The sequence below is a fragment of the Artemia sp. Qi Xiang Cuo genome, chromosome 21 (assembly GCF_049724085.1).
Source record: "Artemia sp. Qi Xiang Cuo chromosome 21, ASM4972408v1, whole genome shotgun sequence".
NCBI classification, from domain to species: domain Eukaryota; kingdom Metazoa; phylum Arthropoda; class Branchiopoda; order Anostraca; family Artemiidae; genus Artemia; species Artemia sp. Qi Xiang Cuo.
This window is the reverse complement of record NC_142814.1, coordinates 3,215,683-3,240,989: the sequence shown is the minus strand read 5'-3', so window position 1 is coordinate 3,240,989 and position 25,307 is coordinate 3,215,683. Positions and strand designations below refer to the sequence as shown.

Genomic DNA, 25,307 nt, shown 5'->3' with positions numbered 1-25,307 from the left:
GATAAGCGATAGCTCTTCTGATTGGCCACAGCGAATCCTTATTTCACTATTGGAAATCCTGTCCCATCTCTTAATGCGGAGGATGTAACGAAGGCAGCGGTGGTCGAACACATCCAAAGTTCTCGCATCTTCAGTCTTGATGGCCATGTCTCGCAAGCATACAGAAGTACTGCTCGAACAGTTGCACCATAGATTCTGACTTTTGTTTTGGTTGAGATCTCCCGTCTGGTCCATAATGTTTTTTTTTAGACTAGTAAACACTCCCCAGGCTTTTGCTATGCGGGCAGAGATATCCCTTTCAGCTCCGCCATCAGGTGTTATGATAGAGCCAAGATACTTGAATTCCTCAACGTTTTCTATTGGCTCACCGTCGAGGGTAACTTGGCAAGGAGCAGGTTGGTTGAGAGCCAATACTTTAGTCTTTACGCCACTGATGGCCAGTCCGATGCGCTTTGAGACCTCAGAGGTAACGTTGATCACGCCTTGTAAACTGTCGGCGGTAGTTTCCATCTCAGCAAAGTCGTCTTCGAAGTCCAGATCTGTCAGGGACTGTTGGAAACCAGCTATTTGTCCGAAGACTATTCCGCTGTGGTTTCTCATTGCATTATACATGATCCAGTCTATCGCGTAGTTGAATAATATAGGCGAATGGGGGCATCCCTCAAATATTTTGAAATTATATTTGGAAGCTTTGATAATTATCATAGATTTGCCTCTCAATCACTCGAACTATCTGTCTTGGCTTTTTCTACAATTAGCCATGTCATGGCTAGGAAGTTTGCGAATCCTGACAGATATGGCAAGCCGGCATTTGCTTGTTTATAAAACAAAAAAAATACCAATTTAATTGTCGATTACTTATTAAATTCATTCCCATTTACCTATTAAACCTATCATTGGTGAGCCACTTGTTAGATCATTTAGATATTTATTTTAAACAAGTTTTTGATTAATTCTTTTCTTACAAATAAACGTTCAAATGGAGAGAAATCCATTTGTTAGACAGTGAAAGGCAGTGTGGTCTTGGAAAAAGAAAAAACCTAATTGAAAGTATTACGTCAAAAACACGTCGTATATATGGGGGGGGGGGGAGATGTGACCAATAAAGTATATAACTATAAATTCAAAAACATTCCTTTTACAATTAGAAGAAGAAGAAGATGTTATCACCTTCATCACTGTCTAAGAAATGGACTTATACCCATTTGAACCTTTGTTTGTTCGTCATAGAAGGGCAGTGTGGTATTGGCAAAAAAAAAAAAAAAAAAATGTAATTTAAAGCTTATGTCGAAAATTATTCTTTTCGTTTATTTGCAGTCTCGATGACTTCTTTGACTCACTGAATATTTCAAGGTTTTTTTTGCCATTATTGATGAAAACCTTGGAGAGAATAGCTTTCTTATTATATTTAGCTATTAAGGTACCCTTCTCTCTGTATTCAAATTTTTATAGATTTAAATACTTCATCTCTCTTTTAGTCGCATCATTTCATAAAAATTTAAAAGGTGCAAAATGTATTTTTTAATGTCTACAGAGGGTAAGTTTGCCATTTTTTCCATTTTTTGAAATACCTAAAACCCACAGATTTCATTAAAAAAAAAAAAACAAAAAAGGTATTTTGAAAATCTAGAGCGGGAATGGCAAAAACTGGGGGAACTTAACTTAGTTGAAGTTGCAGCGGACTACGCGTCCCCCCTCCACTTGGTACATAAAACTCAGGTGTTTCGTTAGAATTTGTTTAACCGTAAGCTCCCCAAACTTACAGTGAGGCCGCCCTCAACAAAAAGCCCCTCCTCCCAATTGAAATCATAACTGTCATTCACTAATGTCTTTCAACCAATCCCTCCTCTATTCACCTCACCTGAATCTCCATAAAAAAAAAAACCAAGCATGCTTTAAAACTCTAAATCAAAAGCCTGGACGATATAGGGCCTGTTTTCTACATGTAACGCCATCTAAAATTCCGGTTGAAACTCTGACTCGTTCGCTGAAGAAGACCTGTCAGTTTACGTTGGTATAAAACAAGGAGCAATAACCTCCCCGACCATTTATAATAATGCCACTCTCCCTGCCCAGCTTGATCTTCCTACTAGCTGCGTATCTAAAGGTGTTGATTCATCTGTACTCTGTTCTGCCGACGACCTGTTGAACCTGTGACGTTCCATTACCAGTTTACAATGTAATTTTGATGAGCTTGCAACTTGCTATGATAACATAGGCTCATCTATTAATTATTTGAAAAAAACTGCGTTTTCTAAAGAGTTAAAGAGGCTGAGTTACAAGGTCGAACCTTAAAACGTACAGGGATTAGGAGGCACAGTTGGGGGGCTGCCGCCCCCAAACCCCCCGCTTTCGCAGCCTTTAAATAAAAAAATTTTTTTTTAACTGAAAGTAAGGAGCGACATTAAAACTTAAAACGAACAGAAATTATTCCGTATATGAAAGGGGCTGTGCCCTCCTCAATGCCTCGCTCTTTACGCTAAAGTTTGACTTTCTCACAACTCTTTTTTTAAACAATAAAAACTTAAGCGTAAAGAGCGAGGCGTTGAGGAGGGCACAGCCCCTTTCATATACGGAATAATTTCTGTTCGTTTTAAGTTTTAATGTCGCTCCTTACTTTCAGTTTAAAATTTTATTTTTTATTTTTTTTTAGGTTCGACCTTGTAACTCAGCCTCTTTAACTCTTTAGAAAACGTAGTTTTTTTCAAATAATTTCTGCACGTTTTTGTACAGTTTATCACTTATTATTGCTTGACTAACTGTTAGCTGATCGTGTCAGGAGTTAAAGTTGGGGGGGGGGCGGCCGCCCCCCAAACCCCCCGCTCTTGAACATTCTTGTGTTAAGGCTTTTAATTCCTGAATACTCAAATCACGTCGTACAGGGTGCCTCCTAATCCCTGTACGTTTTAAGGTTCGAACTTGTATCTCAGCCTCTTTAACTCATTAAAAAACGTAGTTTTTTTCAATTAATTTAAAAAGTAAACTGAGTTTCTTTTTTAAACTTTAAATTCATCATATAAAAAAATTCCTCTGCCTGGGAATCGAGCCCGAATCTTCCGCCTAACAGTCAGGAATATTGACCACTGTACCAAAGAGACATACTTGTAATTGTATTTTAGTAAGTGGAATCTATTTTTGACGAAAGGAAATCCCCACAAAACTTGATATTTGGTTTTTGGAAAACAGGGAAGGAGTGATCAGATTGAGCTGAAATTTCGAGGATAAGCTCCCAGGCTCCAGGAAAGCTTATCCTTTAAAATTCAGCCCGATCAGACAACGTGAAAGGGGGGTTGTGGTGGGAAAAATTAACATGGGCTCTTATAGGAAAACGAGGTTATTCGTACATGTAAATTCGGGGGATAAGTTTTTCGGTCTGAAAATATCAAAAGGCGCCAAAAGGTTGAATTCTGCTTCGAATGAGTCCTCATTCACCCGGATCAGTTGCCAACTTTGGCCTGTAGGCGTGGATAACAAAAAAAAAAAAAAATTTGAACTTTAAGTGGCTATATTTGGTTTTTGGAAAACAAGGAGTGATCGGATTGAGCTGAAATTTCGAGGATGAGCTCCCGGGCCCTAGGAAAGCTTAACTTCTAAATTTCAGCCCAATCGGACAACGTTAAAGGGGGGCTGTGGTCGGAGGGTCGAAAATTCCGGCCCACTTTTACCCATGAAGATAAAGTCGGAGGGGGGTGAAATTTTGCACGTTTCTTAGTTTGAGCTTGGGCTACAAAATGCGATTACCGCTGTCTCTCTGCGACCGCTAGGACCGGAAATCGATTAACATTGTGGTGGGTCGCCTCTTTATAGAGGCACAAGTGTGCCTCCTTGATGCTGCTAAGTCGCAAGTGTTATTTTTTAATTGCCCTGTTTCTTTAGTTCCAGAAAGCGTACGATTAGCTTCTTCAGATATTGTGCCTAATTCAGAGCTAGTTTACCTTGGCTTACCGATTGGGTCTTCCCTTAGGAATACAAGAAAGCTTCTTATTAAGCATGCTGAGAGAAAAATACGTGCAGCATATGCTAGTATTGTTTATTGGTAAGTTAGCCTTATACGTAAGCTACTGGCAAAGTTGTAGAATAGTATCGCCCATCCGCATATACTATACCTAAGGTCTTTTTGGGACGTTTTGACCGATGTTGATAAGCAATCTCTGCGTAAATCTTACTTTAAGTTTGCCAAGTACCTTCTACAAATCCCTAGATGGCTTAGAAACGGTTATGTGATTCGACGTTTCAGTGTTACGGAGCCCCTCCTTGCAGGGGCTCTCAGTTCGAATGTTTATCAAACCGGCAATCTTCATACCCCTGGAAAATGGCTATTTTGATTTTGTTTTGATTTTTATGTTATCTGTTCAAAGTTCGTTCTTTTTCTTTCTTTTATTCTAATAATACTCCATCGCGTTTTGTTGTTTGACTGTATGACGGGAAATAAATATTCATTCATTCAAAAGCCAAAACTCATCCCTCTCTTTCTGTTTCTAATTTTTTTCTAAAATATTTAAAAAAAAATATTTTATATAAATATTTCAACTCTCATTCATTTAAATCTTTCACCCAACCCCCCTTCCCCCTTTATTCACCTCACTTCGAATCTACGTGAGAAGCACAAACAAATTTGAAAATTGTAAATTAAAAAGCCAGGTGACTTTTAGTCAAGTGATACTATAATCTGGAGGACTACAATCCTAAAAAACAGAAGGAGTCTTCCACTCAAATATTTAACCGCCCACCCCCCCCCCCCCTCCCTAAAGGACTCATCCAGGATCTTTCCAGGAGTGGGAGTCCAAAAAGAAACTTTAAAAACACACCAAAAATTTTATTACATGTAATCTACGTTTTTAGGAGTCAGGCAAAAATTTCAGGTGGGGGGTGAAACCCAGTAGCCCACCTCTGGATACGGCCTTGCCCTTTCCTTCTTTTCCCCATTTTTAAACTCTGAATTAAAAATAAAAGCTCACCAGGTGGACTATAATCCTGAAGGGCAATCACAAATTTCGACCGTTTCTTCAGACCTTCCAAGAAATACACGACTAAGTCCCGGATATCTTCTGAATTAGGACTTTGAAACGAAAATTCTTCTCCCCTTATGGTCATCAGGGTAAATGACTGCATAAATACTTTGGCTGTCCTGAAAAACAAATAATTTACAGAAAGAACTACATTCCAGATTTCCAGAAAATGCTACATTCTCAAGCACAATTACTCTTATGGTGCTCTCACACTCCGCCGCAGATCCTTTTACATTAGCATAACTTAAGACTTCACGTTACGTTACGTAATCTTACGGATCAAATTTTGTCTAAAACTCCGGTGCTGCTAATTAGACTCGAGCTCTATATTGAGCTTTACATTGGTAAGCTCATGCTGCGTTATGCTAAACTCAACAAAGTAGCAACCAAATTTAATTTTTTTAAAAACAATTAACAAATTTGAAAATTAATTTATAGACTTCCCTTCGAAGTCCTTTACTTTTGATAACAGCTTGAATCCCCATCTCCATTCCAATTTTTAATTATCAAATAATTCGCTTATGATGCTTGTGGTGATTTTTGACGATGGTTATGACGATTTTATGCATTCCCACGCTTTATTTCGTGATTGTGGTGATTTCGAACGATGGTTATGACGATTTATGTAATCCTACGCTTTATTTCGTGATTTTGGTGATTTTGGACGATGGTTATGACGATGTTATGTATTACTACGCTTTATTTAGTGATTGTGGTGATTTTGGACGATGGTTATGACGATGTTATGTATTCCTTCTCTTTATTTCGTGATTGTGGTGATTTTGTACGATGGTTATGACGATTTTATGTATTCCTACGCTTTATTTCGTGATTGTGGTGATTTTGGACGATGGTTATGACGATTTATGTATTCCTACGCTTTATTTCGTGATTGTGGTAATTTTGGACGATGGTTATGACGATTTTATGTATTCCTACACTTTATTTAGTGATTGTGGTGATTTTGGACGATGGTTATGACGATTTTATGCATTCCCACGCTTTATTTCGTGATTGTGGTGATTTTGGACGATGGTTCTGACAATTTTATGTAATCCTACGCTTTATTTCGTGATTTTGGTGATTTTGGACGATGGTTATGACGATTTTATGTAATACTACGCTTTATTTAGTGATTGTGGTGATTTTGGACGATGGTTATGACGATGTTATGTATTCCTACGCTTTATTTAGTGATTGTGGTGATTTTGGACGATGGTTATGACGATTTTATGTATTCCTACTATTTATTTCGTGATTGTGGTGATTTTGGACGATGGTTATGACGATTTATGTATTCCTACGCTTTATTTCGTGATTGTGGTGATTTTGGAAGATGGTTATGACGATTTTATGTATTCCTACGCTTTATTTAGTGATTGTGGTAATTTTGGACGATGGTTATGACGATTTTATGTATTCCTACACTTTATTTCGTGATTGTGGTGATTTTGGACGATGGTTATGACGATTTATGTATTCCTACGCTTTATTTCGTGATTGTGGTGATTTTGGACGATGGTTATGACGATTTTATGATTTCCTACGCTTTATTTAGTGATTGTGGTGATTTTGGACGATAATTATGATGCTTTTATGTATTCCTACGTTTTATTTCGTGATTGTGGTGATTTTGGACGATGGTTACGACGATTTTACGTATTCCTACGCTTTATTTAGTGATTGTGGTGATTTTGGACGATGGTTATGACGATTTTGTGTATTCCTACGTTTTATTTCGTGATTGTAGTGATTTTGGACGATGGTTATGACAATTTTATGTATTCCTACGCTTTATTTAGTGATTGTGGTGATTTTGGACGATGGTTATAACGATTTTATGTATTCCTACGCTTAATTTAGTGATTGTGGTGACTTTGGAAGATAATTATGACGATTTTATGTATTCCTACGCTTTATTTCGTGATTGTGGTGATTTTGGACGATGGTTATTACGATTTTATGTATTCCTACGCTTTATTTAGTGATTGTGGTGATTTTGGAAGATAATTATGACGATTTTATGTATTCCTACGCTTTATTTAGTGATTGTGGTGATTTTGGACGATGGTTATGACGATTTTATGTATTCCTACGCTTTATTTCGTGATTGTGGTGATTTTGGACGATGGTTATGACGATTTTGTGTATTCCTACGCTAACTTAGTGTGAAATGAAATCTTTAAGTGCGAGTTATAGTGCGAAGTTATACCCAACGTAACGTAAATTAACCGATTAGCATAGAAAGTTGTATACGTAGTGTAAAAGTCCCTTTAGTTAAATCCATATTTGAGCCAGAATTTCTAAACGTTAGTATGATTCAGCATCCCATGCACACAGTAGCAGTTCTAGCCTCTCTTGCACCAGGGGCAAAAATATTGGTTAGCCCCCCCCCCCTGTCTCCCAAAAAAATTTCAGGCCAACTTTTTATGGAATTTTCATTTATTAACAAAATTATATTAAATTAGTTATTTTTTAATTATCTATTAACTTATTATTTAAATAATTTAATTATTTTTAATTATTTTAGTAATTATTATTTCATTATGTAAAAAAAGAAAAATTGTATCAATTAATTTAATCATATATTAATTATTTTCATTTATTAACTGCGTTCTCTACTTTATTTAAATAAAAATAAAATTTCAAAAACTACAAAATATTTATAACAGTTAGACTATTTATTTGAGATTTTGTGCCCATAAAATTTCAGCGCCCGGGGCAAATGCCCCTCAGTTCCTCCCCTAAAACCGCCTCTGCATGAACATACATAATATAATCCTATTTGGGGTCCCATCACTAAAATCAGTAGAAAAAATAATTTCTTAGACCTTTCCGTTTATACATAATATTAAATAAATAAATAAAAATAAATAAAATAAAAATTTACGAAAAAATGAAAATAAATGAAATTATAGAAGCAAAGGGTAAGCTTTTAACTAAGAAGGGGAAGAAATTCAGTTTATTTAAAAATAAATCTTTACTTTCCAAGAATTAAAATACACGGTCATTTTCAAACTGCTCACAATAATTTTTTAATTGAAACATATCTCCAGACACCCAAAAACCATGTTCTGAACAATCTTCCACATCAAATAGTTGAGAAAAAATGAAACGAATCAGGGGTCCTTAAAACACCCCACCTTGAAAAACAACGTTGACAAGATTGGTTTGGTATCTAAAGGTAAAGTAAATTTAAGGTAAAGGATGCAGAACTACACCCTTAAGGTCCGAACCGGTGGTGCTGATCTCCGTCTCAAGGCCCTTCAGCCAGGAGGAGCAATGGGGGAATGGGGGCCAGGCATCGTGTGCTTTTGCAAACCCTTCCTGTTCACCTTCTCCAGATATATCCATGTACCCATTTAGAGCTGGGCCGACTCTGGCTGAGCTTACAGAGTCACGCCACTGACCCCCGTCCCAAACCAAATAATTGAGTATACTAGGATTCAAACCCTCGCCCTCTCGGAGAAAGGATCTATGTAAAGGGCTAAAGCAAAAGTTGCAAATGCCGCATTTTTTAAGCACTTCTGTCAAAAGATGTCACAATGTCTATCTGGTCCACCATATTTTTAGACATGAAATCGATTTTTTTGGACCGAATATCTATGCTGAGACTTCCGATACGTTTCAGAGATGTTTCACCGACTCTACAATGAATATAATAAATTACTTGCAATGAATTACCAAATTTTGAAGAATTTTTTTTTGTATTTTCATTAAGCTTTTACATACCAAGTCTACCTCGTCAACATTGTTTACCAAGCTGGGGTCTTCTGATGACCACTGATTTTTTTCATTATTTCTCAACTTCTTGCTCTGCAAGATTGTTCAAAAGGTTTTTTTCGGGGTCTGGAGATCCTTTCAATTAATTTCAATTAAATGGAAGTCGTTGCTTAAAAAGCGAAAAAAAAGTAGTTTTTTAAAGTAGAATATTATAATAAAATATAAGTAAAAATTACCAAAATATTAAAAATATTTTTTTAGATCTTCATTAAAAAATAGAAAAATAATTCTTGCCCCCCTCCTCATAAATTTTGTTAATTCGCACCGCTAAATGCACATAACTCGAATATCATAAAAGTAGAAAAATCAATCATTTATTCACTAACTCTACGTATATGGCAATTTTATTTGTCACCAGCAATCAATAATATTATTAATTAAAAAATAAAATGAATTTACGAAGCTTGAGTGTAAAACATACATACGTATATATATGCATATATTATTCAATGAATACTAGTAAGTAATAGGGTCCATACTTCCTTTAATAAAGTTTACTTTTTTGGGGTGGTGTGTCTTCGAAATTCACCTTACATAAAGTTTTGGCGTGGCGTCAAGCCATCGCAAATATAATTATAAATTGATTTAGCACTATATTTAAAGGCTTATTTCCCACTTTTGATTTGGAAAAAAGAAGCAACTTACTTTTGACTGGCAACACTGGTTATTTCTGGAAACGACAATTCTAACAATACTTGTTCTTGGTCGTCAACCACGTAGACACCAGTCCAATTTACAGCTACTATTACATCGGATTTTTGCAACTTAAGACCTAGTAATTAATAGACAAAAATTAGAAAAATTCAATTAAAGAAATGAAATTATAAAAGCTAGATTCTAAATAGTTGGTTGGCCGTAGGTACAACATATTGGGTCCTGGCCCTTTCGAGGGCTAATCGTAAATAATTTCCGAGACCGCACTGCTGACACCACATGCTAAATACAATGAATAAAAAACGAAAGTTGGGTACTTCTTCAGTACTCAGAAAGGTATTTTCTATATTTCGTATTTTTCTTTATCTTTATATTTTTTATCTTTTATACGTATCTTATAGTTTATCCTTCTGATGTATTTACAGTTTATATTTTGAATTTTTTTTTAGCTCTGAACGAGGTTTGACCCCTCATCAAAATATTAATTTTTTTTATTTCTCATTCGCTGGCTGAAAATTATCCTCGCTGTTGTTCGTCCTTTTGTTTCTCCCTTTTGCTTTTTCTTTGTTTTACATTTTTTCTATCTGATTCTGCAGGATTTTTAAACTAAATAATATTAATATTAACAATAATACTAACAATATATTTCTCATATGAGGAAGCAGTGTCAAATCCGAAGACTATTTGTATGTTGTGTGGCCTGACTAGCTGAACATACTCTAAGGCATGACCCCTGGTAATTATCTAATATTCAAGATTAGCGTTACAAGGGATGTGACGGGGCCACAAATATTGCCAAATACTGTTTTCAATTTTTGCTTTGCCATAAGGTCAGTGGCGCCAGAATTAACACTGGTATACCACGACCCGCTTTATCAATAATAACAATAATAGAAGTTTAAGGTCAATTTCCATTTCCCATTTGAAAAAGTAATGTTGCATTTGGAGATATTTGTGCGTTGTATGGCCTGCATAACATTGTATGGCCGTTGTATGGCCTACAGTTGGTTATTATCTAATGATTAAGATTGGCGTATTGGTGTAGTGACGGAGCCACAAATATTGCAGAAATCTCGTTTTCTTAAAGTTATACAAAAAAAGAACTCTTGTGAATACTACTACTACTACTACCATTTACAACTAACCGCAGCACAAAACCCCGTGAGGTTAACACGGCTTTACACGCTCCTCCCCCATTGCAATCTATTCAAAGCACCCTCTCTACAAGTTCCAATTCCCTTTAATGCTTTCTTATAACCTCTCCCACACCATTCGGGGAAGACCATCTTTTCTTTTAGCCCTTGATGGATGGCCAAAAGGGACGACCTTTGGCAATCTTTCATCCTCAAAAAAGCGCGGCCTCATAGTGGCGTCAGGATGGACCTTTCACGAAATTGCCTAACCAGAGCAGTGACTGCAAGCGGCGCTGAGCGCTGCGCTGGTCAGCGGTGCGGCGCTGACCTTGAGGAGTAGCGCCCTTCAAGGAAATTATAGTGAACGACACAGATTTTGGATAAATTTCTTTAAGTACCAAAGATCGTGCAAATTAAATATTGTTGTTCGGCTTTGTTCACCGGAAACTTACACAAATTTTCGCAACTTTAAGAAACAAAGAAAAATAGGGGAATTGAATTTTTCAAGATAAAGAAATGCATAAGCAGTTATGTAATTTTCAGTAACTGTGGTAATCAAATTAAAAACAAAGAAAGGTGGGTGAAAAATCTAAAAAAAAGCAGCTTAAGAAAAACAGCTTAAGAAAGTGAAGGTTTTTGTAGAATGTACACCTGCCTTTGGGAATCAATAGATTGTCAGAGCTCGAATTTTTACACATAAATGTTTTGTCAAATTTAACCAATTAGAATCGCTCACTATTTTCACGGTCTAACATGGCGTTTACGCTTTAATATGAAGTACTGCCCTAAGAACTTCGCAGTTTTGAAAGCAAAAGAAAATTCCTTAGGTTTTAGGTATGAAATCAAAAGAAAATCACGGTTCTTAGGCATGAATTGGCTTAAGGTGGGTCCAGGGGGCAATTTTTTTTATGTCCATAGCGCTTAAAAAAATAATATTATGTTCTTACCGGCGCTAAAACAGGAAGTATTTTTCTATTTTCAAAAGGATTTTGCCAGATGGAGAATCGAATTATTCAAATTTATCGAATTATTCATTAAAATAGCTTTGCTGGCGCAAAGCTAACTTAAGGATGGCTTATATCAGATATATAACTTATATATCTTATATAAGATACAAATAAGATATAGATTATATAAGATATAGATATAGAGATAAGCTACAGAGATATAGCTTATATAAGATATAGCTTAGCTTATAGCTTATATAATGATATAACAAAAATACTAATAATATGTTTTTACCAGTGCCAAAACAGGAAGGATTTTTCTATTTTCAAAACGGTTTTGCCAGACGGAGAATCGAATTATTTAAATTTGATGCTACTAAAAGCGGACCACAAGTAAACTTTACATGTGTGTTTTAGCCCGTATACAAACTTTAATGAAATAGAACACAATTCTATGTGCTTTGGATAAAGAGATAAATCTGGATAAATGTTTGGATAATTTGTTTTGATAAATCTTTCTTTAAAGATTTAAATGATATCTTTTGAAGCTTTTTTACGAATTCAGTTGCAAGTAGTTTTATTTTAATTTTATTATTATGTTGAATTTTTTTTTTCAAGACCACACTGAAAAAAATTCAACGTCACATATATGGGGAAAATAGACCAAGAAAAAATTCAGCAACATTTCGTTTACATTAGAAGAACAAGAAGACTGTGCCACCTTTATTAAGAATTCAACGTAAATTTAAGCAACATTAAGGAACTATAAATTCTGCAACATTTCTTTTACAATTAATGGAAGAAGAAAATTGTGCCATCTTAATTAAGATTTCAACATAAATTTAAGCCAGATTAAGGAACTTAAGACTTTGAATGAAGCCAGTTAATGATCCTTCTAAGCCAATGTGCGTCCTTCTAAGCCAATTCTGTGACCCGGAAGCTAGTATATTTTGTTTTTATTAAATATAGTTTGTGTTAATTATAATACTTTTATATTTCTGCTGATAATGATCATTGGTGTATGTGGTCGAAATATCCAGAACTTTTGTATTTGTTTTTCGCTTTCTAATAAAAGGACTTACCCCTATTTGGAACTCTTATTTGTTTTTTAATTTATTTATTTTCATGTCATTACTTAATACTACTAGCCGAGTGGCTAGTGCGCTAGACTTATAATCCTTTGATTTTGTGGACATGGGTTGGAGTCCTTGTGCCACGTGTTATTTGGTTAGGACGGGGGTCAGCGGCGTGACTCTTTAAGTTCAGCAAGAGTCAACCCAGCTCTAGATGGGTAATTGGCAAAATCTGGAGGAAAAACGCGGGAAGCGTCAGATTATTTCCTAACTACGAATTGGCCTAACTACGGAAGGCAGAGAATCAGCAGATCGGTACCTACGCTACGTAGACCATTGATCAGCATGCGAAAAATTTTTTTTTTTGCTTAACATTAATGAATTAGAAATACCAAGAAAAGCTTATAATTTCAAAAATTTAATACTTATATTTACCTGAAAACCTGAAGGCCTCGTAAAACCTTGAAAATAGCAGGGGCCATTTCAGTTTGGCATAACTCACAATATCCTCTTTTATCCGACTTGGTGGAACCTTCTCTTTTGAATAATAACTCTAGAAAACAAAATTAAAAATATATAATAAATTTAACAAAGTCCACTCTTGTATTTTTTGCGGTTTCGGTATCGGAGCATTTGATTGAGGCACAAAGTTGCAAGAATACACCCGGACAAACGAAATTGAAAAAAAGTAATAATAATAAAATTGCCATGATCCTTTAAATATAGTCCCCCCCCCCCATTTTCCCAAACGCATTCCATCAAAATTTTGAGATATTCATTTTGTTCAAAATAGCCCAAATTTCGAATAACCGTGCCTCCTGGTTTGATAATTCCAACCTTCGGGGCAAGGGCTATAAGCCTTCCAAGTTGCTCATTGTTAAGATATAAGGTATTTATTGGAAAGGTGGTCGTATAAAGTTTGGAGGGGGTAGGTGCCTAAAAAGGTGAATTTTTAAGCCAAAACATCCTAACTCTCATTGAGCCTTCAGGCAAATACGGAATTAGTTCTAAGAAAGAGGCGGGAGGAAGGTGGAGGTAAAAATTGATATTTAATCCGTCTTTATTTCTGGGAGTATTTCTAGTCTACGCTGTTATTATGAAAGTAATGAGTAAAATTAAACCCCAAAATTAGAAAAATCCATTCCGTATAGGAGGGAGCTGCTGAGGGGGCTGCCTTTTCCTCATCACCAACTTTCCCCTCGTGGTTGTAGAAACTTCGGAGGATACTCATTTGATCGGAAATTGAGATTTTTAGTCCTTTTTTATAAGTCGGGAGTGATTAGAGACCAACCAGCCCCAATCTTAAAATTATTTTTGATAATTTTTGATAATTATAAAAAAAAATTATTTTTGGTAATTATTTTTGTCCTTTTGCTACCCCTTAGGACATCTGATCGGTATTTTGAGGGAACTATTTTGTACTTTCTCTGTGGCTACTCAATTTTGCATGTGGAGGAAATTATCCGGGGAGGAATTTTCCACGGGGGGAAGTTTCCACGGGGAGAACCTTCCGCGGGGTAAAATTTTCCGGGGGAATTTCCCAGGGCGGAAACACCGGTTCCCTTATTGCCTAACGGAGTTTTGTCTAACGGATCTCAATGTAAGGTTTCATGTATGTCTATTCATATATACCTATGTACGTTTATATATTCATTGCAACATATAAGGCTTTAACTAAAAGGGCCACAATTCTGATTATAAATAAGGGGGCCACAATTCTGATTATAACTAAGGGGGCCACAATTCTGATTGTAACTAAGGGGGCCACGATTCTAATTATATTTTTAAGCTCAGAATTTGGCCCCGATTTAAAGGTTTTGCATAACGGAGCTCAAAGTGAGTTTTTATCAAACAACTTGTGGTAACGAACTGTAAGTAAGGATTGACCCGGCTCAATAGTAACCGAAACTCTAAAAACCGGAATTTAGATACCAATAGATATATCAAAGAATCGTCTTTTTATGCTGATTTCAAATATATAAGTTTCATTAAGTTTAATCTTACCCATCAAAAGTTACGAGCCTGAGAAAATTTGCCTGATTTTTGAAAGGGGGGGAAACACCCCCTAAAAGTCATAGAATAATACTAAAAATCACACAATCAGATTAAGCGTATCAGAGCACCCTACTTTAGAGGTTTGAAACTCCTATCTTCAAAAATGTGGAATTTTGTATTTTTTGCCAGAAGAAAGATCACGGATGCGTGTTTATTTTTTTTTTTTCTAGGGGTGATCGTATCAACCCATTGGTCCTACAATATCGGCAGAGGACTCATTCGGACGGAAATAAAAAGTTCTAGTACCATTTTTAAGTGACCAAAAAATTTGAGGGCAACTAGGCCCCCTACCCCGCCCCTTTTTTCTCCAAATCGTCCGATCAAAATTTTTAGATACCATTTTGTTCAGCATAGCTGAAAGGCCGAATAACTATGCCTTTGGAGATATCATGATCCTCCCACAGCCCCTTGGGGAAAGATCTTTGAGTAACAAAATTTGTCCATTGCTTACATATAGCATTTGCTATTGGGAAGTATGTATACATTTTTTGGGTGGGGAGGGGCGAATTTTCTACTGGTGGAATTTTCCACTGGTGGGATTTTCCACGGGGATGATTTTCCGTGGGGAGAGAAGTTTTTAGGGGTGAATTTTAAAGGGGAAAGTTCACACTGGGGGAATTTACCAGGATCCCTATACGAAATTCTTCTTATGTCTTGCTTTCTCTTTGTCGATCCAATTTTACGCATAGAGATGTTAAGAGTAAATGTCCTGGGAAAATTTTCAGCTGAATTGAATTGTCTAGAGAATAAATCCGTGGGAGGAGGGATTTTTCCGTGGAGGTGTAGCCAGATTTCCTGGCATTACTTAAAAAACTAACAGAAATTAAATATTAAAAAAAACAAGTTTTTCCAACTGAAAGTAAGGAGTAACATTAAAACTTAAAACGAACAGAAATTATTACACATATGAGGGGTGCTGCTCCTCTTCAACACCTCGCTCTTTACACTAAAATTTGAATTCTGTCCCAATTCTTTAAGAATGACTCCTGAAACACTATGTTCTTTTAATTAGAACAATGAGAAGCTTTTTTAAAGTACTAAAAAACTTTAGCGTAAAGAGCGAGGTGTTGAGGAGGAGCATCTCCCCTCATATACATAACAATTTTTGTTCGTTTTAAGTTTTAATGTAACTCCTTACTTTCAGTTGAAAAAAACTTGTTTTTTTATTTAATGTATACCTATATCGGCATTGCAATACAATACACTCGATCTAAGGGTTCCCATAGTTTTCAGTAGCTTAGGGTCTTCGTAAGGTCATAATTTAGCTCTGAATACTTAGATCTTTATAAACGCTAGAAAGATGGTACTCTATTCACCATCTACTAGACTATTTTGTAAAATTGCGCCTGTTTAACGAAAAATAAGGGACGTAAACACGACCTTATTTGGAAATATGGGTCAAATCTCAGGAGAAAAGGGTTTCAATTTCGTCAAAATTAAAAAAAAAAAAAAAACACGATGAACCATACAAAAATATGGGAAAATCTGTGAAGATTCGGAGGTTCTGGAGCGGCACTGGAGTGGTTCTGGAGCGGCCACTAGATTGAAGTGAGTTGATCAGCTTTACATCTTGAGGATTCATTGTTGAGTTGATCAGCTGACCTTGGATGCAAGCCCTCCCATACTACATAGCCAGGAGCAATGCTTTACTCCCAAAAAGAAATAAACTATTTTAAATCCTAAACAAACGACTTTGCACATATATCCCTCAGTCTTAGCAGGAAGACTTCAGTGTATAAGGAAGGAACACCACTAAATATAATTCGGTTTAGGACTGTAGCCATGTTTTTTTTCGTTGCGGACTTCAGTCAGCTGAGGGAGAGGATGCCAATTATATCTACTATTGAAAATATCCTATTATCCTATTGCTATATATATATAGCAATAACTCTTTAAAATGTCCTTTTTTGTAAAAGTGTAGTGGGAAACCTCATACTTATAAACAGTTTTTCATATTTCAGACCTTCAAACAGTCATATGTTAAAAAAAAAATAAAGACAAAAATCATTGGCGGTTTAGATTTCGACTGCACCAATTTATGGATTGGATAAATATTCAGGCTTTGTTGGTATTTCCACCTTTGTTGGACAACCACCATACCCCTCTCCCTCCCAAAAACCGGGATGGAATTGAACTGAAAGAGAACACAAAAATCAATTAAATAAGAACAAAGTGAGAATCGCATTGTTATTTTAGCTAGTTTAAAACGGTATGCTTTCATCCTTCTCTCCCCCCCCACCCCAAACAAAGATAGTTATGCCTGAAAGTTTCAATTCGATCCCCAAGACGTGAGACAAGGTAGATTTACAAAACTACCTTTGGAATTTGTCACAATTTAAAGTAAACCTACTGACTACTAACTCTAATAATGCCGTCCTAGCCGAGTGGATTGGTGCGCTTAATTTAGGATTCTTTGTCCGAGAGGGCGAGGGTTCAGATCCTAGTGTATCCAATTATTTGGTTTGGGACGAGGGTCAGTGGTGTGACTCTGTAAGTTCAGCCAGAGTCCACCCATATCTGAGTGGGTACCTGGAGAAATCTGGAGAAGGTAAACAGGAAGGGTGTGCGAAAGCACAGGATGGTTGACCCCCAACCCCCCTTGCACTTCCTGGCTGAAGTGCCAAGAAACGGAGATCAGCACCGCCGGTAGGGACTGTAGAGTAAAGTGCCGTATTCTTTACCTTTACCTACTGACTCTATATTTCATCAGAACTACTCGCTCAGCTTCACGTATTTATTGTATGTTATGTAAGTTTTATGTGTTATGTATGTTGTATGCTGAATGTATGTTATGTATGTTGTTGTTGTATTTTACACGATTGTTTTCAGAGCTAAAGGGTATTAATTGGCGGAAAGCGATGGACGTTTACAATTTATGTAAGTAGAGATGGATTTAATTAAATTAACACATCAAAAGAACGCTTGACGACAAAACATTTGTCTTCTTTCAGAAATAACCCTTATTTTTAAGGAATATCCGCTGTTTTTAAAGAATATTTCTAAAGAGTAATTCTTTAAAAAAAGAAATTTTTAAAGATTGTTACACAAGAGAATTTGTAAATCTGAGAACCAAGATCTTTGCCATTAAAGCCTAGCAAACTTGAAACGCGGACTTAATGAGATTGGCTTCTGAAGGGTTTAATCAATTCAGGTAAAGTGCACTATTCCTTAAAAACCTGCTGATCCCAAAATTATCAAACATATTGACCAGAAGAATTCAGAACTACGGTTATCCAAAATCAGTCAAAAATAAGTACACTTTTCACAGTTTGGAGTTAGAAATAATTTCTTTTTCACCTCGCTGCATATACTGGTAAAGTGTAAGAAACACTTGAATGTCTCTTTTTTTATTTGTTTGAATTTAAAACTAGGTCATATTTAAAACTAGGTCACATTAATGGTAGAACAGAGTAACTTCAAACTGCAATCACTCCAAACTTTGACTGCCGTAATTCTAAACACATACGTATGTAATATTTTCCTTAAAGTGACATCTCGTTACTTTCACTACCTCTGAATAGTGGAGTCTCCCAAAATTTGGATGTTTCCCCAAATTTCCGCAAAAGCAAACAAAGCTCTCCGAAGTCTCTCCAAACGTTAAAATTAACTAAAATTAGAAACTTGTATTTTGCGCTAATATCCATGAATCTACAAACATCCATTTTCGTGCAAATTTCGGAGAATACAATTTTTTTGAAAAACTTCAGGACTAGGGGATGCACTAAGCCAACCCTTCAAAAGCTCGCCAAGTTTTATCAAATGATTAAACCCATTTACCCATATCTAATTTAGATCCAAAGGTACTTAGAATATCAATTTCCCTCACTCACAGAAATATTGATATATTCGAGCTTTTGATATAATTTCTTTTGCCATATCTCAAACTAAAAAAAAATTCTTGGACACTCCTCCCCCCACCCAAAAAAAGACTTTCTTGGACTTAAGTAACTGATACAAAAAACCCGAAACAGATTTTTCAGTTCAATATCGTCTAAAACATATGTTTTATTACGTTTTAACGCCAAATAACGTATTTTGAATCAGTCCCGCTTTTGTTTTTATACTTTTTTTTTACTAAAATGAATATTTTTTGTAAATATTTTTACTAAAATAAATTTATTACTTAAATAAATTCTATAAATTTATTTTTTTGTGTATTTTATTCGTTGGGTGGTTAAGCAATCAATATAAAGAACCTATGAAAGATTTCATTATTTAGATAAATGATATCACGAAACGTAAATACCATCAAGATGAAAAATAAATAACATCATTATTTATTTATTTTGTAAGCCTCGTACATGCCCTTCCCTTAGTCGCACACTTACCCTTTTTTTCTAAGCTCCTGCTTACCTTTTTGAGGATGCAAAACTAACAATCCTAAACATTGCTCTTTTTTCCAGCAGATTAAGTTTTGGAGCCTCAAACTTACTTATTTTAAGATTCACATTTTTTGGGTGGTTAAGCAATCAATATAAAGAACCTATGAAAGATTTCATTATTTAGATAAATGATATCACGAAACGTAAATACCATCAAGATGAAAAATAAATAACATCATTATTTATGTATTTTGTAAGCCTCGTACATGCCCTTCCCTTAGTCGCACACTTACCCTTTTTTTCTAAGTTCCTGCTTACCTTTTTGAGGATGCAAAACTAACAATCCTAAACATTGCTCTTTTTTGCAGCAGATTAAGTTTTGGAGCATCAAACTTACTTATTTTAAGATTCACATTTTTTAAATTATATACTTACTTTACATTCAATCAAGCCTCAAAAATCATCGTTTGCTTACCCTTTTAAAAGCTTGTAATGTCAACTGTCCCCACTTTTCCAAAGATTTGTCTCCAGATGACAAACAATAATCTGGGATGTAATTCGGTAGCAAAATCATGAGCCTTTCAAGGTTCATTTCAGTGCCATAATCTATAAAATATTGTTGAGCGGCAACCATGGCTAAGTCTTCTTCTTTTTCGCAACGATATTCCCCAAACTTGATTCCTCGAACGACCTAAAATAGATTCGGTTGTGCAAACTGAACAAAACAGGAATTTTTAAACAAGATATATCGTTATTTATTATTGTCGAAAATTTTTTCATTCCATAAAAAATTCACAAGTTGTCCGGAAATGGCATTTGTGCACCCCCAATGCCATTTTCGATGGGTTCAGTAATACAGCAGAGCAAGTCAATTACCAAGAATTTGGTATCTTTCCTTCTTCAATTGATTATTTGGATTTTCCGTCCGCAAAAGAAATGTTAAATAAAGCAAGCATTTGAAAATAGTATTTCCAACTTTTTTTTTTTTTTTTTTTTTTTTTTTTTTTTTTTTGCTTTACCAATTTCTACAAAAAATTCTATAATTACAGCAAAATGATATTGGTGCTGTTTCCACAAAAGAACTGTTAAATAAAACAAGCATTTTCAAATAGTAATTCGCGCAATTTTTTTTTTTTTTTTTTTTTTTTTTTTTTTTTTTTTTTTTTTTTTTACAGCAAGATGGTATTTGGTATTACAGCAAAATGGTAATAGGACTTCTAGGTATAAAGTCATATTCAACTAGATAAAAAAAAGATGAAAAGATGTTTGAGCAAAAACATTCCCAAAAACTTGGTATTTGAACTCTAATGATCTAGTTTGAAATTCACAAAAGAAATGTAAAAATAAAAGAAACGCAGAACTGCAACTTGCAAATGATTATTTGTGCAAACTTTTGCTTTTGTGTTTTTTGTTGTTTTTTATGCAATGTGACAGATTTCTATGAATATAAGCAGAATGTGCACAAAAGCAAGCGAACAACTTCCTCCTATAAGAAGCAAATTAGCATTAGGGGTTGTTTATGGATCTTACCCATTTAAACCTGGATTTGATTTCAGTAATGTCGGAATACTAAAGTAAAAACCAAATTTTAGTCACTTAGCTTTTGGATTAGGCACATGAGTGGAGAAAAGGGTAATTCTTAGCAATATCCCTAAAACTTTTTTCCAGACCAAACACAGCCCTACTAAGGTTAAGAACGTCGTCCAAATAACATAAAACAGACTCACTAACACCGTTCAATATATTACTAGGTGATAAACCCCCTTGGGCTCTTAGGGTTGCGTTATTATAAATATTGGGAGAGGTTATGGCCCTTTGTTTAATTCACACGGAGCTCTGAAGAAAGAAGCCAATCTTTGATTGGAAAGATTGGAAAGGATCCAATCTTTAAACGTACACGGAGGTGTCTATACATACAATAAAGAGGTCGAACTACACTAACAGATACCCCCCCCCCCTTTTAATATCTCATGCATAGCCTGAAAATGAATTAGTGATCCGAAAGCATTACTAATGTCATATGCGCCAATAGGACAAATGACCTTTCAGCATCCTTTAATATTGTACATAAACTCCTTAAAGCGTGGTAGCAACAAAGACGCGGTTGAAACCCAAACTGGAAAGGAGGCATGACAGAGTGCTGTCAAATATCTTCAAATAATCAATAACTCAAAAATCTTTGAAAACGCACTAGAAACTGTAATGGGCCTATAAGACGAACATTGAGAAAGCGGTTTCCCTTTTTTCAAAACCGGAGTTACAACACCCGCACATAAGCAATCGGGCACATCTTCTGGAACAATATCATCAATATCATCTTCTGGATCAAAATCATCTGGAACAATAAAGCAATATGGTCAAAAGGGTAATCGCTGGCAAACTCAAAATGGCGCACACAAATCCCATCTGACCCACAAAAAAACTTCTTTTTAAGCTTTGGTATAACCTCTTTAATAAAATTACCTCCAACTATTACCTGCTCAGATCTAGCTTGACTGTTCACAATACTCTTAATTTCATCATCAAACTTTTTAGCCTGCGGGCTATCAGAGGCTGTAAACATATAGGTTCAACTATTAATTCAACTATATTTTAGTTCAACTATATTTTAGTTCAACTATATATTGTCAACTGCTTAACAATTAGTTCAACTATAATTATTTTATATAATTCGGTCATTTTGCAACCAAAGAGAGCGTACTTTTTATGTAAGTATTCGAACTTCTCGAGAAGAAGTGGGAAGGGGGTTGGCCCAAAATAAATCAGAGACATGGCTTTGCTTTTCATGTAATTAAATAAAAAAACAAGTTTTTTTAACTGAAAATAAGGAGCGACATTAAAACTTAAAACGAACAGAAATTATTCCGTATATGAAAGGGTCTGTCACCTCCTCAATACCTCGCTCTTTACGCTAAAGTTTTTTATTGTTTTAAAAAACAAAGTTGTGTGACAGATCCAAACTTTAGCGTAAAGAGCTAGGTATTACTACGTTCGTTAAACAGTTCGTTACTACGAACTGTTTGATTATTAACAATATTATAAATAAACCTATAGGTAAATAAGATAAGTTGCAATGGAGCCCTCAACTGGGTCAAGTCAAGGCAAAAATATTAATTTTTGAAAAGATTTTCTAATATAAACTAAGCGTGTTAGGTAATTCAAGACGCGAAATATTAAATCTACAACCAAGTAGCTTCAAATTTTTGGCTGTCCTCTAAATTTTGGCTTCTATACTTTCTGAGTAGAGGAGAGGGGGGGGGGGGGGGGTGTAACCCTAACAAAAGAAAGGTTTGGACGTTTATGTTCACGAAACTATTGAAAAAGTTACAAACAAACCTGTTGATAAATAAGGTTAGTTGCAATGGAGTCTTCAACAGGGTCATGCCAGGGCGAAAATATTTCTTTTCTGAAAAATAACCTCCAAGGGGCATTACGTTCTTGGGCACCCTGTTCTTTGGCGTATTGTTCACATTGTGATACAGCATCCATAACATGGTCGTTTCCACTACCTAAAGATGAAACCTGAAAAAGAGAAAAGAAATTTCGAGGCCCAGACAGGAAAGAGGGGGTCAATAAAATTCTACAACCAATTCAATTCTTTGCCAAAAAACTACTCATTGCATACCTTCAAATTTAATTCTACTACTATTATACAGTAGGGGGTAAATAGCAGCCCCCCCCCCACCTAGCTTTGTCTCAACTTAGAACTATTAGCTTCAGGCATGGAAACACTCTGTTTCTCACAGCCTCCCCCCTCCCCAAAAAAGAAGAAAGGCGCAATAAATTTTGACATAGTGGCTTCCAAAACCAAAATATGTTTAATAAAAAAAAAGCTTAATACGTTAAAAGACAAAATAGACCAAAATCAAAATCGATTTCATCAAGTGTTCATTAGCAATAAATAAAAAAAAAACAATGTCCCCTTTTTTCTAATTTTACTGATACCACTACCACTACTACTACCACTACTACTACTACTACTGCTATTACTACTACTACTACTACTATTACTAACACTAAAACTACTAACACTATTATTACTAACACTAGTGTTAGTAACACTACTATTAATAACACTAGTCCCTGCAACATGACCACTGTAGCGTATTTGAAGGGTCCTAACGGAAGGTCCTATTTGAAGGGGTCCACTACCACTGCTACTACCACTACTACTACTACTACTACTACTGCTACTACTACTACTACTACTACTACTATTACTAACACTAATCCTACTACTGAAAACTCACTGCAGCAACATGCGGCCCTAGGCCGCATGTTGGCCCTAGGCCAACTAGTGAAAGTGGTTCATAAAAGAAATAAAAGTCTGAGGATTTAGTTGGACTTTTCTACCATATATTTTAACAAAAGGAATAATTAACTGCGTTGACCATGAAATCCCGCTTGTGAATACAACAATAACCCATTCCTAGACAAAGTTTAGCATTTTTAGGCAGAAATTTGACAGTCTTGTGAGAGGCAATGGCTAAGCAGAAATTAGCGAAAATTGACCGAGTAAGAATCGTCTAATTTTCCAACATAATAACTTTCTGCTAAAACTTAACTAAAATTAATTAAACTTAAACTAAACTTAAAACTGAGTGGGAAATAAAGTCACGAGATTAATTCAAATTTGAGCAAGAAAATACAATTGACATTTCTAAATTCACATAAAATTCAGATTTTGAATAAGATGGAATCTGACTGCACCTTGACAGGCAAAATACCCTTCCTACTCCCACCCCTAGGAAACCAAAATTTTACTAAGAAAATACAAAGTTTCTTAAAATATGAGCATACCCTGGCAAAAACATTTCCAAACATTTATCTACCTTCTCCCCCTACCCTCCAAAAAAAGTTTAGGTGCTTAAGTACCAGGAATCAATAATATACATCAATTATAAAAGCTTTAATTTCAAAGGAAAATTAAATTTGAATTTTTAAATTTAACAATCTTAAGGAGGACATGACATAAGTCCAGTCAAGATCATCAGATTATTCCTTGAACATCAAAGCTGAATGCCTGAATTACAAAGATGAGCTTCAACCCCATTTCTATTATCTATTCAATTGATTTTATAATCCTTAAAAAAATTATAGAATACGAAGACTGACCATGCTAGGGGTTTATACAAATGTTAAGTGTAAAATCACAGCCAAATTATGAACTTAAAGAAAGGGCTATGTTTGGGGAGTCTGTTTGATAAGGAATATCATATTTAACATTCAAGTCGCCAATGTCTGCCATATTTTAAACTAAAAAACTTACCTTGCGGGTTAGATTGATAATTATTATATTTTATACTTACAAATTGCGAGTTTAAAAAAGAAAAAATAAATAGCACAAAAATATTCAATTTCAAAACTAAATTTGTCAGATGATCACCTTATCAAAAAGTGCTATGTAGAGTGAAAATCCGAACTGATCCTTCAATCCGATTTTATCCGATAGTTGATTGCAAAGCTCTCGGGCTGTTGTTGCCGAGTCTGCTAATAATGTTTTGGTGTTTCCATCCATGAAGGTGATCGGCAACATCAGGGGCTTCTTCGATTTTGTGGCCTATAAAAAAGGAAAACGAAAATGGTGAAAATCCTTCAGGGAGCAAATTTCTCACTTACTGTTTTTGCTTTCATGCATAAAATATGTTTGCTTCTTTCTTAGAAATCTAAACTAGGACTAGGACTATAAAACTAGGAACTAGAAAACTAGGACTATATGCAATGGACTAAACTAGGACTAAATGTAATAAACTAAAAGGGTTTTAAACTAGACCCGTGTAAAGTTAGAAGATTGTATACCTTCACAGTAAAGAAAACGACAAAATTTTCTCATAAAAAAAAATTCTTCTTTACTTTTGTTTTATATTTTACATTTTTTTTTTGCTTTATATATGTTTTCCTTTTTTACACTATTTGCCACATTGTTCTAACAAAGATTTGTATTTTCCTGGGTATTAAAACAATGTTAGCAACAACGAAAAAAGAGCATGCAGTAAAAACAAGAAAAAAGAAAATTATTGCATTCCCCACTTAGGTTTGAATGCGTTTACAAAGTTTATTCTACTTTAAAAAGATTGATCTTAACAATTCGACATATTTCAGTTTCAAAAGGTCATAAGTCTTTGAACTGAAAATATAGCCACACAAATCAACTTCACACTATACATTTTATCTTTACTTTTATTAGAGTTTAGATTTTAGATTTATCTTTACTAATATTAGAGTTTAAAAAACACATTCCACTTAAAGTATGTTATGTGCGTGTGTTTTTTCACGATGAAGATTAATCTTTTATTTTTTTTTTTTTATTTTTTTTTTTTCCAGAATTACT

General features: G+C 35.1%; 1 protein-coding gene across 4 annotated transcripts in view; it reads right to left on the bottom strand.

Moving 5' to 3' along the window:
• ck (unconventional myosin-VIIa ck) overlaps positions 1-25,307 on the bottom strand; it is a 251,992-nt gene that overhangs the window by 31,240 nt on the left and 195,445 nt on the right. For all 4 annotated transcript variants that reach the window (XM_089106554.1, XM_089106553.1, XM_089106552.1 and 1 more), the window contains 6 exons: positions 24,363-24,536; positions 22,313-22,498; positions 19,452-19,667; positions 13,035-13,152; positions 9,438-9,564; positions 4,959-5,128 (listed from right to left, as the gene is read on the bottom strand). In XM_089106554.1, coding sequence (XP_088962680.1) covers positions 4,959-5,128; positions 9,438-9,564; positions 13,035-13,152; positions 19,452-19,667; positions 22,313-22,498; positions 24,363-24,536 — 991 coding nt within the window. The remainder of the gene's footprint in view (positions 1-4,958; positions 5,129-9,437; positions 9,565-13,034; positions 13,153-19,451; positions 19,668-22,312; positions 22,499-24,362; positions 24,537-25,307) is intronic.